The sequence below is a fragment of the Dendrobates tinctorius genome, unplaced genomic scaffold (assembly GCF_039654945.1).
Source record: "Dendrobates tinctorius isolate UK_male_01 unplaced genomic scaffold, ASM3965494v1 ptg000171l, whole genome shotgun sequence".
Taxonomy (NCBI): Eukaryota; Metazoa; Chordata; class Amphibia; order Anura; family Dendrobatidae; genus Dendrobates; species Dendrobates tinctorius.
In genome coordinates, this window is record NW_027361838.1 from 1,767,172 (window position 1) to 1,786,271 (window position 19,100).

At 39.9% G+C, this 19,100-nt stretch overlaps 1 protein-coding gene across 4 annotated transcripts in view; it reads left to right on the forward strand.

Annotated features, from left to right (window-relative positions):
* Window positions 1–19,100, forward strand: part of ZNF521 (zinc finger protein 521) — a 532,966-nt gene that overhangs the window by 456,947 nt on the left and 56,919 nt on the right. For all 4 annotated transcript variants that reach the window (XM_073550821.1, XM_073550823.1, XM_073550820.1 and 1 more), the window contains one exon: window positions 4,897–5,012. In XM_073550821.1, coding sequence (XP_073406922.1) covers window positions 4,897–5,012 — 116 coding nt within the window. The remainder of the gene's footprint in view (window positions 1–4,896; window positions 5,013–19,100) is intronic.

Genomic DNA, 19,100 nt, shown 5'->3' on the forward strand with positions numbered 1-19,100 from the left:
CCAATTTTTTCATTTTCCCAAGGGTAACAGGAGAAATTGGACCCCAAAAGTTGTTGTCCAATTTGTCCTGAGTACGCTGACACCCCATATGTGGGAGAAAACTACTGTATGGATACATGTCGGGGCTCGGAAGGGAAGCAGTGACGTTTTGGAATGCAGACTTTGATGGAATGGTCTGCGGGTGTCATGTGCGTTTGGAGAGCCCCTGATGTACCTAAACTATTGAAACTCCCCACAAGTGACCCCATTTTGGACACTAGACCCCCCACGGAACTTATCTAGATGTGTGGTGAGCACTTTGAACCCCCAAGTGCTTCACAGAAGTTTATAACGCTCGGATGTGAAAATAAAAAAATCATTTTTTTCCACAAAAATGATATTTTTGCCCTCAATTTTTTATTTTCCTAAGGGTAACAGGAGAAATTGGACCCCAAAAATCGTTTTGCAATTTGTCCTGAGTAGGCTGATACCCTACATGTGAGGGTAAAACACTGTTTGGGCGCATGGCAGAGCTTGGAAGGGAAGGAGCACCATTTGACTTTTTCAACTCAGAATTGGCTGGAATTGAGATCAGACACCATGATGCATTTGGAGAGCCCCTGATGTGCCCAAACAGTGGAAACCCCCAATTCTAACTCCAACCCAAACCCCAAGACACCCCTAACCCTAATCTCAGCCCTAACCCTAACCCTAGCCCTAACCCTAGCCCTAACCCTACCCTAACCCTAGCCCTAACCCTAACCCTAATGGAAAAATGGAAATAAATACATTTTTTTTATTTTATTATTTTTCCCTAACTAAGGGGGTGATAACGGGGGGTTTGATTTACTATTTATGGCGGTTTTTATGTTTGGCAGCTGTCGCACGCTAAAAGACGCTTTTTATTGTAAAAATAGTTTTTGCATCACCACATATTGAGAGCTATAATTTTTCCGTATTTTGACACACCGAGTCATGTGAGGTCTTATTTTTTGCGGGACGAGTTGACGTTTTTATTGGTACCATTTTCGGGCACGTGACATTTTTTTATCACTTTTTATTCCGATTTTTGGGACGCAGAATGAACAAAAACCAGCGTTTCATGAATTTCTTTTGGGGGGGTGCGTTTACACCGTTCCACGTGCGGTAAAATTGATAAAGCGGTTTTATTCTTCGGGTCAGTACGGTTACAGCGATACCTCATTTAGGTCTTTTTTTATGTTTTGTCGGTTTTATGCAATGAAAACTATTTTATTCTGCGAGCTATAACTTTGTTATTTTTTTGCAGATGATGCTGTATGGTGGCTCGTTTTTTGCGGGAGAAGATGACGTTTTCAGCGGTACTATGGATATTTATATGCGTCTTTTTGATCGTGCGTTATTACACTTTTTGTTTGGCGGTATGATAATAAATCATTATTTTTTGCTTCGTTTTTTATTTTTATTTTTTAGGGGGTTCACTAAAGGGGTTAACTAATGGGACAGTTTTATAGGGCGGGTCGTTACGGATGCGGCGATACCTAATATGTGTACTTTTATTGTTTTTTGTTTTTTTTATTTCCAAAAAATGGATTTATTGGGGGAATATTTTTTTTTTTTCTAATTTATTTGGCGATTTTTTTTTTATTATTTTAACACTTTTTTTTTTTTTTTAACTTTATTAAATAGTCCCAGGTGGGACATCACTGTCCTGTGACAGATCGCTGATCTGTCACATCACAGATCACTGTGACAGATCAGCAGTCTGTCACAGGCAGTGCAGAAGGCTTCCTCATGCCTGCGCTTTGCCAGCTTGGAGGAAAGGAGCCCCCCGCAGCAGCGCTGCACATTGCGCTGCCGTGGGGGGCTCAGGGAAGCACGGAGGGAGTCCCCTCCCTGCCGATGCTTCCCTTTAACCCCCGGTACACCGCGATCATGTTTGATCGCGGTGTGCAAGGGGTTAACGTGTCGGGGGCGGTCCGTGACCACCCCTGACACATTGTGCCGGGTGTCAGCTGTGATAATCAGCTGACACCCGGCCGCGATCAGCGGCGCTCACCATGTGGGCGCCGCTGATCGCGTAGACGTACTATCCCGTCCATGGGCATAGGGGCCCAGGTCCCATGGACGGGATAGTACGTCGGATGTCAGAAAGGGGTTAAGGTCAAAATTGGCTCGTCACTAAGGGGTTAAAAGATTATATGAATAGACCCAGGGTAGGTTAATAAAAAACAAACATGCTACACTCACCTTCTGAACCGGCACCACTCCTCTTCACTTGCTGCTGTGTCCATCAGTCTGCTAGCATCAATTTTCTTCAATGGCCCCATGTGACCACTGTAGCCAGTCAAGGGCAATCGATGGGCTGCAGTCTTCACATTTCGTCCAACCAGTTGTCAGATTGGATAGAATATGAGCGCTGCAGCGGTTATGTGACACTGTCACCAAATGTTGATGCCACCTGACCGGCGGGTGACGCAGCTGTTAATGTGGAGGAGCGGCACTGGTCCAAGCATTTTTTTCACGACTAATCTAAGAGAATACAGAATATCGCAGCATGCATGATTTGCATCTTCAGATTACACTAGCCATGCAAGTCAATGAGTTTGTGGAAAACATCGGACTTCATTCGGATGACGTCTGAGTGCAGTCCGATTTGCATGGACTGACAAATTGGAGAAGATGGAGAAATGTTTCACACTATGATCAAACTCTGCTCAGAGTGTGATTAACATAATTGGCCCAATTGTCTCAGATCAGAGAAAATACGCTGGTGTGACCCTAGCCTTACTCCATGCTTTTTTAGCACATGTAAAGTATATGCTACAGTCCTAAGCCAATATCCTGCACAGTCTGTTCCAAGATTGAAAAAAAAAAAGACAAAAAACTTTTTGACAGTTTTGACGGAGTTTAGACCACTGTGTTGAGCCCCAGATTCACTTTTACTTTATTGCTACTCTGGTTGAGTCCCATCTTAATAGAATAAAGAATTCTGTTCATTTTCTTATGTGATCACAGTGATTCTCGTCTAATGAGGAAATGTGATTAAAACGTATGAGTCATCAAGAAATATCCTAATTTTCTCTGTTGTAATGTGAAAACTGGAGTCTGAGTCAAATGCCAGCATCCTTAATCAATTTTCTCCCTGCCTGCAACTATACATATCCTACACACAAACTTTATTTTTTAGGTCACAGTGCACCAAGCATCCATCAGAAGTCAGCGCTGCCAACCCAAATTCTGCCTCTGGCATATACAATTTAATTATTAATAGCATGTCTCCCAGGTAAACTGTTACACATTCTTAGGGCCTTGTTTTGTAGTCATTAAAATTGAACATGTTTGTATTATTGAAACCCTTGCATTCTCCATGTAAGATTAGTTGATCTGAATGTATCCAAAGAGAACCCAGTGATTTCCCATTTTACTACCCCTGCCCTGGGGTATTTCTACAGGATACATTTTTTTTTTTTTACTTTTTTTTTATGTAATTGTTCTCATGTTTACCGATGTAGAGATTTATTGGTGCCTTATAACGGGAATATAAACGTGATCCTGAATTTTAAATGGACCTACCATAGTGGTCAATGCAAAGGAAACAAAATTGGAAGAGGAATTTCAGATATTGGTACCAGAGTTGGTACCAGAAATTTCATCAGCGCCCGTAAAAATAGGGAATAATAATATCTGTTTCAGAAGTAGTTGTGGAATGCATAGCTGACACTCAATTAACTGATATTTTTAGCTGGTAGGCCAAAAAAGAGGTGACAGGTTCCCTTTAAGAATTTTGCTAGTCCTACTGTGAGGCTGCGTGCCCACGTTGCGTTTTTTTTTAGCATTTACACCGAGTTTTTGCGGCCTTGGAAATGCTTAAAAAACGCATCACCATTCAATCCTATGGGATTCCGCAGTTGCTGTGTCAATGCTGTGGATTTTACCGCTGCGGAATCACATAGCAGTAAAATCCGCAGCATGTCCATTATCTCTGCGGAATCGCGGCAATTCCGTCGCTATAGGATTACATTGAAACGCTCACCTTACGCATGTGGCTATGCCGACCATGCATAAAGTGAGCGCTTCATGTGTGGATGGTACCCAGGGTCTGGAGGAGAGGAGACTCTCCTCCATGCCATGGGTATCATATTCCTGTAAAAAATAGAATTAAAATAAAAAATATGGATATACTTACCCTCTGATGGCCCCCGGAGTCCTCCCGGCTCTTAGCGGTGCTGGTGGCATTTTCCGTTCCCAGGGATGCATTGCGAGAATCAGCCCAGATGACGTCGCGGTCACGCGACCGTGACGTCACAAAGGTCCTTCGCGCAAAGCATCCCTGGGAATGGAATGTAACGGGAGCGCCGCTGAGGACATCGGGGGCAGTCAGAAGGTGAGAATACCATTTCTTTTATTTTTATTATTTTTAACATTCTATCTTTTACTATTGATGCCGCATATGCTAAAAACGCTTGTGTTTTGCAGGAAAACGCATGTGAATTCCGCATGCATTTTACCTGCGGCAGGGAGTTGCAGAAATGTGCTTAGGCACATAGCCTAAAAGTGTTGGCTACTCATTCTGCTTTCTGTTGGCTGACATGGGCATTTCTAGAAAAGAAGCACATCACAAGACCTTTCAACAACATTACTACTTATCTAAACCACTACTAGCAACACTCCATAGCCAGTTATCCTGAATCACGTGGTGGCGTAGTTCCGCATTTGGCAGAACTGATAGGACTCGGCTTGTTAACTCCGGGGAGTTTGTTCCTTCATGGCCTGGCAGGATAGCACATAGAACCACTATGAACGTATATATCTAACGTGAGCATCAGATCCAAAAGGACAATAAAAAACATCCGATTTTACGGTTCAGCCAGAGTCATTGAAATCATACCAAATTATTATGTGTATACTATATCAATGGATATTTCTCTCTTCTAGTATTCGTCCAAGCAAACAAGCTACAACAGCATATTTTTTCGGCTCATGGACAAGAAGACAAGATCTATGACTGCACACAATGCCCACAGAAATTCTTTTTTCAGACTGAGCTGCAGGTAATGTGTTTCTTGTATTGAGATGTTAAATATATTATCTTCTGCGTCCTTATGATCAGTATTCTGAACTCTAATGACTACCTGGCATAGCACAATCTCTACTGGTTATGGTGATTATATAAAAAAAATCATTAGATGGTTTGGTAATGATGACCTTTATCAGTAGATTATTGGTGCTGATTATCAGAGTGTAGACTATCCACTCACTGTCATTGTCTAATTTGAATGTCAAGTGCAGAATGCCAAAATGTGAGAAACATCTTTTTTTTGTTATGCATGTAAATCTATAAGGCTGTTCCAAGGATCATTATTGCGGTAATTACAATCTCTAAATTGCTGAGTAGCTTCACATGGGTATATTACTAGTTTAATAAATGTTCTAGTTTTGTACCTTAGCATGTGTTTAGATGTAGATCTGAGGAGCAAATCTGCTGGTATCATTAATGCTTAAAGGAGAGGTTGACAACTTTTTTAATTAAAAAAATTGACAGATGACAGCCTTAAAATAAAATGAATCACATATACTCAGGTGCCGGGTTCCCGCTGCTCCTTGGTACTCTTGCCAGTCTTGCTTCCTTTCCTGTCAGCAGATTTCATGTGACTGACAGAAGAGACATCTAGGAGACTGCCTCTATCAACTTGGATGGTACATGACTGTTGCAGCCTATTAATGGCTGCTGATAGGGTGCAGAGGTCACATGATATCCCCTGCCCAAAGCGAAAGTGACTGGTGGGTGACATGGTGGTTCATTAGGTTAATATATGTTTGTTCTTATTTTGTGACCATCATGGGCCAATTTTTAAGATAAAAGTAGTTTACAGCCCATTTAAAGAGTTATCCTAGGATGTTAAACTGATATGACCTATCATAAGCAACCCCAGCATTGATCATTTGAAAGAAATGGCTGTCACTCTTTCACTGTTGCACCTGACACATTAAAGGGGGTTTTCTCAAGATCAATCTTCGGGAGCGCACCTTTTCCCTGTCTCCGACTTCCTGCATGCTGAAGGCGGTGCTTTCCTGATGATTGACATTTGGGGCCAATGGTACAGCTGAGCCGCCGTCCGCACTGCATGCTTTCCGATGGCGCTAACAGAGGCATCCTTCTAGAGGAACGCAACCAGCAATCTGGCCAGCTTCAGATCAGTATCTGCAAGATCTATGTCAATGAGCTTTCCAGCATTGTGCTGCTTGTCAAAAGCTTGGCCTCCACTGAGAGACTGCAGAGGAGGCCGATAACCTAGGCAATGAGCAGTAAGTTATTCAGATAAAACTACCAATGAGAAGATTTTTAATAACAAGATTACATAGTTGTTTTTTTTAACAAATTTTTTTGTAATTTTAACTGTATAGCATGTTGAGCCCACCCCTTTCATGTCCATACGCATTTGTCTGTGGCCAACACTTCAGCTCAGCCCATTCTGATACACGGGACTAGCGACTCTACCACATGTGTGGATATCACCATGTCTGTACTGCAGTGGAGAGACCATGGCGTTCTAGTAAGCCTTATCGTACTGCCGATCACCAAAGTCATGGAGTCTGATCCCTATAATTACCGAAAGGAAATCTGATAATAACATATAATCTATCTAAATAAAAGTCGACAATAGAGAGGTCTTTGGTTCGCTGACCCTTCATATATAGAAAATAGTAATGTGGTAGACTAGCGTAGCAGCGTTGGTTGCACATCAGGGTCATTCGGGTTCTTTTATGGGTAGAGTTATAATAAAATGTATTATCCGGATGGCTTTTCACCATTTTTTTTGCATAGAACAGATGATGCAATATGTGCGATAGTAAATGTAATATATGTATTGTGATAGCAGCTCAGGTGTATATATGAGCGGTGAACGTCCAAAGCTGTAATAACCAATACTACACTTATAAAATCTAACATTATTCTAGAGTAATGTTCCTAGGAATCGTCTAGAGCAGCGTTTGAGGCTGTACCACTTTAAAAGCTGAAATAATAGTCCGATTCCTGTTTAAGTTCAATTGTAGTCAGTGGGGTTCCTTTTTAGTAAGTCTGGGATATTCACAGACATAGCATCATAAGCTACAATTTCTTTGCCGTTTCATTTCACCTTGCCTTTCTATTTAATTTGTCTTCCATCCATCCCAGCTGATACAAAGCACATTATACACTTTTCTACTGTGAGTTTATTATGGTCCGGAGATAATTTGAGGTTATCAGTGAGACAGAACTTTGTGAACACAGCCCTATGATGAGTAGAAGTGATGGCTTTATAGCCAGCCTCCGTGTTTTGTGGAGGATTCGATCAGCCAATGTGTCAAAATCTGTAATAAACCGTTATTTTTCTCTCTATTTTTCCTGCAGGGTCTTAGCTATAATAAAAAAAAACAACTACTGTAGTTCAGTGTGTCGTTTCATTTTTTATTTGCTTTCTGCTATTTTGTTGCCCTGTATAACTTAGTAGAATTTTAGGATGTTGCTGTTTCTGTAACGGTACATTTGGCTCAGCTTGTAGAAACGTACGGACATGTATGTACACAGTATTATATAGCAATCAATACGGGAAACAGAATCTTTGATGGGAAAATCCTCTTTACCATAGCGCTGTAACATGGATATTTATGGCAGGGTTTAGGTCATGCTGATATATGACATTATCGGCTAAAATAAAACATTTTCCTGAGTTGTCATTTTTTTTATTGTAACTTTTTATTGTAGATCCAGTAATCTCATTCATCACCTGAACAATGCTGAGGAGAGCGAGAATCAGGAATACAGGTGTATATTTATAACAGACATAGTGTAATATCCATCAAATTAATGGATAACAAAACTGCCCAATGAACCCCATGACTTATAATTGGGTTCTACCTCGGTTTATGTCGTTTTGATGGGAAAAATAGAGCTCAGATTGTGACGGAGCCTCTGATGCAGACATCAGCAGAGCCTTACTAGTACTGTAATACTGAAATATTGAAAAGATCTAACATAAACCATAGAAAAAAATCTGTGACTCCCTGAATATTAGGCACTTTCCTCTTGCGTGCGGCTGCTTTATATGACCACCTCGGGACTGCTGCAGATGCTAATCCCCCGTTGCCCTCACAGTACGTAGATTTGTGCCTTGCTTGTTTGAACACCACAAATCCTACGTTCCCTTCAGCACATTGTGCCACACAATGCACAGATTGAGAATGGCAACCGGCACAGAAGAAACAAGAACATTTTTATTAGCTCAAAACGAAAATATTTAATTTGATCAGTCACCAGATGTAGCCGCACATTTGATAATTTGGACATCTGAATGAAACCGTCGACTGCTGCGTATCTTGAGAAATATTGATTGTCCTCTCTTGATTGAGTTTGTTCAATCAGGCAGCACTAGTCTCAACCTGAACATACAAGGAATTCACAGAGCTATCTTTTATTGGAGCATTTGCAGCTCGGCACAGCATGTAACATCCTTTCTGCCCTGAAGCTACACCTAGTAGGGCTCCAGAGTTTAGGAGGAAGCAAGCCAGAAAGAGAAGGAGAACGCTGAGTTCCCTCTAAAAGGCTGAAATGTTGCAGGGAAGATGAATTGTGCTTAAAAGCAATGCTTGCGGTGTCGTCATTTAGAACAAGAAAATAAAATGAAGGTCTTAAGCTTCCTCTGAATAGAAGGGGTGAAATAATCCTTTAAAACCATGTAATTTTAAGCAACTGCAAAGAAGCGAACGGGCACTGCCATTACTGGATTGTGGGAGGGAAGAATGTGGCGCTCATGGAGGACAGAAGTTTCACATTTTCTTTGAAAACTATCTGGCCTTGAAATAACATTTTTAATGGTAAAACCATACTTGAACCGTCACTTGGAGCAGTCTAGCTTTTAAAAGGGTTGTCTGGGACTTTAAAATTGATGGCCTATCCTTAGGATACGTCATCAAAGTCTGATCAGTGGTGGTGCAACACATGGCACACCCACCAATTAGCTGTTCCCGATGTCGGCCACAACTGGAACTGCTCAGTTACAGAGCTACACAGCATGGCTACGTTATCAGAATAGTGGCCACGACCAGGTACTACACATCCACCCCTTCTTGATTTGCATTGCCTATTGAGCAGTTCCGGCTGCCGACAACGCATGGAACAGCTGATTGGCAGAGGTGCCAAGTGTCATTCCCTCACAGGTCAGACATTGATGACCTATCCTAAGGATAGACCATCAATGTTAAAGTCCCGGACAACCCCTTTAGTAAGTGTGCACAAGACAATATAATTGTTATCTATGTATTCATATCTACAGGACACATTGGTTGGGTTTGTTCTGTGTTTTTAGCTAGGCTGTAGAATAGAGTGGGACAGTCAACTTGCCTTTAAGGATAAGTTCACAGGTGGCTGACCTATTGTAGTTTTTTCTTCAACTATCCCATTCCTCTGAATATGACATATTGCATTAACATATGGTATATTGCATAAACCATACATTCCAAAAGTCATTTCTGTTGTCACTTTTGTGACAGTCTTGAATTGTCATTAATAACATAAAATAGTTTTTAAAGAGTTAATCCCGATATAGTAAGTTATCCCTTACCTGCTGGATAATTTTTTGATCACTTAGGTTCTAAGAAAAGGGCTCTGGAAACTTGGAACTCGTCTGTATGTATTAAATGAAGGCGCGCATGCTCGACCTCAGCTCTATTCATCATATATGGGACTGCCAGAAATAGGTGGAGGTGCACATGCTCGGCCTCTACCCTGCTCATTGTTTATGGGACTCCTGGTGACTGCTAAACACAGGCTGTTTCCTCATCATTCCTATAGAAAATGAATGAAGTCGAGGTAGAGCATGTGCACATCTACTCCTTTCAAGATGGGGCCCAGGTTCCAGCGGTGGGACCCCCAGCGATCAGCCCGTTAGGGTATGTGATAATGTTTATTTTGGTAATAACCTTTTAAGGCAGATGAGAACTTAAATACTATAGATGTCTATATAATGACAAAACCATCAAATTAATACCCCAGCAGAACTTCCCATCCAGAGATCAATAATGCCAATGTAGAAACTCAAGTTTTATTGTCACAGTATACAACATACAGAGCATGCCAACAGAAAAGCACAAAGATCAGTTTATAAACTGTATTTTCCTCTTTCATTTTACAAACAATTGCTCAGATTTCTTTTAACAGTGTTGGCAAAGCATTTGTGAGATGAGCAGAGAGACCTTGCTGTCATGGGCTCAGTTATAATTCATGATGGTTACTATGGGACTTGCTTCTTCTCATGTGGAGTTTCTGCCGGTTCCTGCTGAGAGCACCCGATATCGTCCATGTCCCGCTCTCCCTGTAATCTGTGACATTGTGGGGAGTTGTATTTTGCACAGACATTTCTTCTCTAACATATATCGGTGAATAACTTACTTGAACACATTGGTAATTGTTGTCTGTGATTGCATGTGATGTTATTATGACCTTGTGCTTGCAGTGAAGAATGTTTTTTTCCATTTCACTTTATTTTTATTTTTTTTTAAACCACAGGTAATTCTAGATTTTTCCTATACGCTATTAATACTACTTTATCCATGAATAATTAGACAATGAAATATTAAGAAAATTATTTTTAAAGATTAATGTTAAATTTTGTGTTTACATTTATAGTTTTACAGACAAATCAAAGACTAAGCTGACCTATCATTAGCTTGGCGCTACGGTTGCCTGCCTTGTGAAGCGACAGTATTTGGCAGGCTCCATAGCAGACATTGGACATCACTAGAATTTAACTTTCATATAAAAACAACGCCAAACTCTTCCAGGTCACCCCTTTCCTCATCTAGAAAGTCAGTGACGATTCCAGGATAAAACAGGTTTTAAAAGACTGACAGCCCCTTTGCTATATGACTTCAAGGAAAGGAGCTGTCACTCAAACATGAGAAGGCAGTGCTGGGAAGGGAGTAGAACCCGAGTGACGGAGGCTTGGGAAGTGCTTCCGTGCATCCAGGGCGCTTTAGTCTTTTTTGCATATTTAGTTAAAATGACAATTTCTGAGGAATAGAAGGATGTACTATCTAGCTAAAAGTATGGATGGACTTGTCTTTGCAAGAGTTACATGTGCACATAACAGTTTAGGGGGTGAAATCCTGCATACAAATTCCCTTTAACTATAGATCTGTGAAAGGAGGCAATGGATTTACAGCTCGAAAAAAGAGTTCCATTCTCCATAAGCATATATTATGGAATTATTCAGCACAGAGTGGTGATCCAAATAAAAAATAATGTTAAAAGGCAAAGAGAGTTGTTATTAGTATTGCTATTATCATTTACTATGGTCATCATTAATACTATACTTTTGAATACCGTTTCCCATAATTCATATCTTGGTTTCCCTTCATTACATACCAAAAAAGTATGGGTTTCGAGAAATTGGGTAATTAATCTGATCAGAAACTAAAGAATCTTACTGAATGGATCACACAGTCGATGTTCTTGCTAGAACTTCCAAGTGCGATTTTTCTCAGCACAGTTGGCAACGCTGCAAAAGTTCCTAGCTTAAGTAGGGCAGAAATGACTTTATCTTGGTTCCCCGGTCTTTTTAGGTGAAAGATCACTGTGAGATGACACAGCTGAGTAGTTAGGCTGAAATCCGGGCTGGTGTTTTATTAATTTTGCACAAAGATAAATCCTGAAATTCTGACAAACTCCATGACAGGTGAAATTCCTTCTTGCGGAATCTGCTCAGCAAGAGGCTGCTCATTTTGTTCTGTTCTGAGGCTGGCAACAGGAGGGCAGCTTTATAATCAGCCCTCAAAGGACCCCCAGCCGCCCCAGAGTCTTGAGCTGATTGAATAACTCCTAGGCCTCTTCCCCTAGGCCTCCATCAGCAGGAGTCCTGTGGAAAGCAATCTCCTGCAGACTGGCACTGAAGTGAGCTTTAAACTACTATTTTCTGCTCTCCAGAGGAGCCTGAAGTACTAAAAGATAGATGGACTGCAGATATTTTATGAGAAACTGTCAGAGGAAGAGCAGGATAAATGTTTTTTTTTTTCCTTCGCTTGTTTGTGTCGTAATGCTCCACTGTTTAATATTTGTAAAGTTTTTTTTGTGTTTTCTCCTCCACCAAATGATAAGAAATTAATTAACTGCTAAGCTTTTTTTTTTGTTGTTTTGCACATTTTTCTCCTTTTCTTTGTATTTTAATATTCACATGGAGGCCCTTTGCTTAACCACAGTTGCAGCAAATCAGGAACACTTGCACTGAAATATTTATGACAGAATGAAAAATTGGATTCATTTTCTGGCCTCTAGCCGAACTGTCTGCAACTTTGTGCAGCATTATTTAGCATTGCTTATTCCATGTCTTTATATCGGGGCCAGCTTTCTAGACTGACTCCCCCCTGCTTTCCGAGGGATAATAGTAAAAGAGATCCGTCACACTGTATATAAATAATGCGATAGGGTAGATATTTATAGGGGGGGAAACGTGAAAGGCTATTGCTATGTTTGATGGAACTCGATTATTTTAGTGCCAGATTAACCAGTAGGAGATCACTAAAGTCAGTGGTTGAAGTTAACACAAGCTGTTTTTCTTATATCTTTCCCAAGTATTCCGTTATACAGTAGTAACCTTATAACTGTCTCGGTAGCAGTAAATATGAGGATGTATCTACAGCATTGTGTAATCCAAGCTGTCATGGAAGCTCTTAGTATTCTATACGGCTGTAACCTTATCGAGGAGTAAGCCTTTTATTCTAAAATTTTCTAGAAGAAAGAAATATAAAAAATGAAAAGGAGAAAATTTATGGCCGAATGGAAAATATGAACAGAAAGCTAAAGTTTTCCTGTTCTGTGTCTTTTAGTATTTGGTTTACATTACACTTAGCAATTCTTTCCATTTTGTTGTATCGGGGTTTTATTTTTCATGAAAACCAGAACCCATGTGTAAAACCTGCCCAAGCAAAAAACAAAACACATTTATTAGGATTTCTATAGAAAATATTGCAATTCATCATTGCCGTTGCTCCTGCTTTTTGCCTAGTTTTGTTTTTTTTCTTTTTGTTTGAACCCAATTTATTAATCTATTTGTGCTTTTTTAAAAATTTTATTTTATATGTACTCTCCTGTTCTTGTTCCTTTGTTGGCATAGTCAAGCAATTCGAGATATTTTTGTCTCATTCTTCAATTTTGACTTTTTAAAAAGTTTTTGACACAATTTCACTTCAGTTCCACCTGGTGCATTTTCGAATATGCCAGTATTTGGTGTTTTTTGGTCCACATTTTGTCGCCAAAAGCCCAGTTTTTTTTACTTTGCACCATATTCATAATTCACATCTGCCATTTTGATGAATTTGGCTCCAAAACCAGCAATTAATACCAAAAGATTAACCCCGTACTGCCATTGGACACAATAGTACGTCCAATGGCAGTACCCCCGCTTTGATGAGGGCTCAGGCACGATCCACCCACGCCTATTAACTGGTTAAATCCCGCTGTCAAACGTTGACAGTGGGATTTAACCAGCGCTTCCGGCCGCTGGGCTGGAAATATGCGCATTGCCGACCCCGTCACGTGATCGGGGGTCAGCGATGCGTTGCCATAACAACCTGAGGTCTCCTAGAGACCTCTATGGTTGTTGAAGAGGCATTGCCATGAGCGCCACCCAGTGGTCGGCGCTCATAGGAATGCTGTAATTTTGCTACATATAGGCGATCTGCTTATCGCCTATATGTAGCAGAGCCAATCAAGTTGTGGATGCTTCTTGCCTCCCATGGAGGTTATTGAAGCATGCCAAAATTTAAAAAAAAATGCTTTACAAAATATGAAAAAAATTAAAAAAATATAAAAGTTTAAATCACCCCCCTTTCACCCCATTCACAATAAAACAATTAAAAAAAATCACACATCCAGAGATGATAATGTGTGCAAACTGTAAAGCGCTGCGGAATATGTTAGCCCTTTATAAAAATAAAGATTATTATTTATTATTATTATATTAGGTATCGCTGAGTTCAGAATCGCCCGATCTATCTATAAAAGAAAGCATTAACCTGATCGCTAAACGACGTAGCAAGAAAAAAAAATCAAATTACTTTTTTTTGTCGCTGTGACATTTCATTAAAATTCCATAACGGGCGATCAAAAGAATGTATCTGCACATAAATCATATCCTTAAAAACGTCAGCTCGGTGCACAAAAAATAAGCCCTCACCCAACACCAGATCACGAAAAATGGAGACGCTACAGTTATTGGAAAATAGCGCACTTTTTTTTTTTTTAAAGCAAAGTTTGGAATTTTTTTTTCACCACTTAGTTAAAAATTACCTACACATGTTAGGTGCCTATGAACTCATAATGACCTGGAAAATCATAATGGCAGGTCAGTTTTAGCATTTAGTGAACCTAGGAAATAAGCCAAACTAAAATTGCACTTTTTTTGCAGTTTCACTGCACTTGGAATTTTTTTCCCGTTTTCAAGTACATGCTAAAACAATGATGTCGTTCAAAAGTACAACTTGTCCTGCAAAAAATAAGCCTTTACATGGCCATATTGACGGAAAAATAAAAGTTATGGCTCTGGGAAGAAGGGGAGCGAAAAATGAAAACGTAAAACCGAAAAAAGCTCCGGTTATTAAGGGGTTAAAAAAGAAAGTAACTTAAGAAAAAAAAAAGCAAATCATGAATCTTGGTTTTTGATTGAAAGATTTTGAACAATGGGCTCGATTCATCATTGCATTTTTACCATGTTTTTGAATTCGATTCATCATTGCATTTTTACCATGTTTTTGAATTCGATTCATTATTGCATTTTTACCATGTTTTTGAATAACTTTTAAGAATAACTTTTAATTAGTGACTATTTGATTGTGTCAAATTCATCAAAGGATTTGCGCCTTTTTTTTTAAGTCAATGTGGTTTTTCCAGTTGTTACAGACTGATGCGACTTTTTAAAAAGTTGCAAAGCTTGGATGCAACTGTAATCCAGTGTCACCCTGGAATAATTTTTTTGTATCCCTGAATTTTTTCAGAACATGGAACTTTTTCTCTAAAAAAGGTGCAAGACAAAAATAAAGAATATTTATGACTTTGCACAAAACTCCTGCCGTTTTAGAGAATTGGGCACAAAAAAAGTTAACAAAAAGAAGATAAAAAAGAAAAGTGACTTTAAAGAAAATTCAAATTAAAAATTGGAGCCAATATTTTAATCATTGGATTTTTTTCTGTTTTTCCTGCTTAACCTTTTTATCAAAAGTAAAACTCGCACGAGTCTCGTGTCGCAATACCAGGCACTGCCGCCGGCACTCGGGACCGGAGTGTGCGGCTGCATGTATTTCTATTGCAGCTGAGCGCTCCGGTCCGAGTAGTGCCGGGTATTGAGACAGGAGACTCGTGCGAGTTTCTCGCAAGTGTTACCCCGGCCTAAAAGTGTGAATTTGTAATAGCTGTATCAGGTTATCATTTAGTAACATCCTCATGGCTGAACCACATACAGGCCAGTTGCCATATAATGCTCTTTGCCACATATTTGTTGCTGTGTTGTGGCCACGGCTGATGTGTCTGTTCACAGAAGTTGTTATCATTCACATAATTTTTCTCTACTCATTTTCCAGTTCTCTTAATGGACAGAAAAACATCATCTTCTCACTACATAATTATATGGCAAAATATCACCTTTGTTGCCTTTCATTTTTTACAATAGAATCAATGGGTTGATAAATTAAAAAAAAGTATTTTGTGACATTTCAATTCATTACTTCTGTTAAAAAATTGGCTTTGATGATGAATCACATAAAGGATGCTTGTGCTGGACAGCTAAACGCAGTCTTTTGACCATCTCTTCACTCACACATTTATGTTTCTTGTAGTTTTATTGACATTTTATGTTTGCATAGACTTCAGTTATTATGTCTGATGTGCAAGAACCTTTTAATAGAAGTTTCTGTATCATATTTGGATGCATTCCTTGAATATTTCTATGTCGCACTCAGAGGATCACAGTAGTTTTTCTGTTTGGCATTATAGCATGAGCTAGAAAATAGGTGTGAACGAACCAATTCCTGTCACCCATTATTTTCTGGGTTATATTTATTTTTTTTGCGATTTATCAGCTGGAGAGCACGTTCCAGTTAATATAGATGGGAATCTGGTATGGGTCATGAGAGAATTTAAAAGGAACTTGTCAGGTCAGTTATTTCACTACTGACATTAGTGGTATAGCTGTATAGATAAACAATGTACTAAGAGTACATCAACACCCCCCTAATGCATTTCCAGGCTAATTTGTATGTGGGTTCTAAATTCTCAGCATTGACATATCAGATTGCTACAAAACAGGTATTAGTTGAATATATAGACTTTAGACTACAAAACTTCGATATAGCACATTTTGCATGGCTGGTAAGCTCACATGAGTTGGTCAATTATAGCTGTATTCCATATAGCAGTAATGCCGTCTAAATTTCATATATTAAATGTTTGCATATATTTTAACACATACAGTGTGCTGCTGTACTCTTTAGTTAAAAGTTTTGACACCCCTGCTCATGTAATTGTTCTCCTTGTTCTTATTGGAATGTGCATATAGCAGTTTCAGATTGAAGACGGCAAAGTCACAAAGTAGCACATGGAAACAAGCTGTAATTTTTTTAAAGCTTAGGTTCCTCACAGTACTGCCTTTTACTCTGATGGCAGATTTACACTTCTTTGGGCATTCTCTCAAGCATCTTCTTCAGATAGTCAAGTGGAATGGCTTCCAGTGAATGGTTATGCCTCTTGGAGAGACCATTTGTGGAATCCCCAGCCTTCAGAAAGTGTTTGCAACCATCAGGTGTGTTTTGCAGTAGCAGTGTTGGTACATAGCTCCATACAGTGCTGAGCTCTATTCCACAACTGTTCAAAGCCAAAATAGGCAAAAGAACCACTCAACTAAGAGAAACAACATTCCATCATTACATTAAGACATGCAGCTGGATGAAACGGACTCTTATGAGGACTGCCCTAGGAATGGAAGACCAAGAATTACATCTGCTGCAGAGGATAAGTTCATCAGAATTAACAGCCTCAGAAAACGCAAATTGACAGCACCTTGAATAACAGCCCTCATGAATTGTCAAATATCAAACACATCTCAAAATGTCCAAAGGAGACTGTTAAAAACAGGTTGAATAGCTGAAAAGAACTATTGAGGGCTGCAAACAAGAGACGTGTTTTGGTCAAGCCACATAAGGATTGAACATTAGAACCGTGGAAAGCTGAACTGTGGTCAGTTGAGTCAACACCTAAGATTTTTGGTGCTCGTGAGACACAGAACGTGAATGAATGGTTTCTACGTGTGTATGGCCAACTGCGTATCATGAAGGGGGAAGTGTGATGATGTGGGGGTGCTTTGCTGGTGACACTGTTGATGATTTATTCTAAATTCAAGACACATTTACCTAGCATGAGCTACCACAGCATTGTGTAATGGCATGCCATTCCATCTGGTTTGAAATTGGTGGGACCATCACTCTTGTTACAAAAGGACAATGACCCAAAATATACATTGATCCAAAGTAAGAACTATCTGATCAAGGAGCACAGGTATATATTGCTGCGTCAGATGACATAGCCTCCAAAATCAACCACCTTCAGCCCAATTAAGATGGTTTGGGATGAGTTGGATCGCTGAGTGAACGCAAAGCAGCCAATTAGTACATCACCATCTACATCACCATCTGTAGAATTTCCTTTACAAACATTGGAAAGACAATCCAAGTGACTTCTTGATGTAGCTGCTTGAGAGGATGTCCAAGGTGTATAAAGTTGTCAGCAGAGCAAAAGAAGAGTACTTTAAAAAATCTAAGGTTCAACACTCATACTGGTTTGTTTCACATGTGTCTTTTTATTCCTTGCTTCCATATGTGCCACTGTATGAACAGCTATGACAGCCATATACAAATATATATATATATATATATATACAGCTCTGGCAAAAGTTAAAAGACCACTGCACAGTTTTATAAAAAATCAGCTTCTCTACATGTCTGCCAGCCATTCCATTCCAGTGTCAGGTGAATTCAAACCAGAGTATACCTCATTCTACTTGTTGTGCTTCTGATTAGGTGAACATCTGAACCAAATCTTATTTAACGAAGGAAAGTATAAAAGAAACCTGCTGTGGTGTTCACAATCCTCTTGCAATAGGACAAACTGGATGGCAAAACAAGTGCTAGTAATATCCCAAAAGTAATAGGAATGAAAAAAAACCATGCCAAAGGATTTGAAAAGCAAAGTCTTGAGTGAGGACAAGAAGGGCTCAATTATGGCTTTACTACCAGAGGGATACAGTGAGCATCATGTTGCCTCCATCCTTAAAATTTATACGACAGCAGTCCATTACAACAAGGTCAAGCAGCAGACATTGGGGACAACAAAGCTACAGACCGGCAGAGGGCGAAAACAGCTCTCCACTAACCGGGATGACCGTCATCTAAGTAGAACATCACTCAGCAACTGCAGGATAACATCAAGTGACCTACAAAAGGAATGGTAAATGGCAGCTGGGGTGACGTGCACGGCAAGAACAGTTGGTAACAGGCTGCTAGAAGCAGGGCTCAAGTCATGTAAAGCTAGAAAAAAGCCTTTCATCATTGAGAAGCAAAGGAGATCCTGGCAGAAGTTTTCCAAAGACCATAAGGATTGGACCATAGAGGACTGGAGTAAGGTAATCTTCTCTGATGAGTCTAATTTTCAGCTTTGTCCAACACTTGGTCATCTAATCGTTAGACGGAGACCTGGAGAGGCTTACAAGACACAGTGTCTTGCACCCACTGTGAAATTTGGTGGAGGATCAGTGATGATCTGGGGATGCTTCAGCAAGGCTGGAATTGGACAGGTTAATCTTTGCGAAGGACGTATGAATCAAGCCGCATACAAGGTTATCCTGGAAAAACAGTTTATTCCTTCTGCTCAAGAAATGTTCCCCAACTCTGAGGACTGTTTTTTTCCAGCAGGAAAATGCACCATGCCACAAAGCTAGGTCAATCAATGTGTGGATGAAGGACCACCACATCAAATCCCTGTCATGGCCAGCCCAATCTCCAGACCTGAACCCCATTGAAAACCTCTGGAATGTAATCAAGAGGAAGATGGATAGTCACAA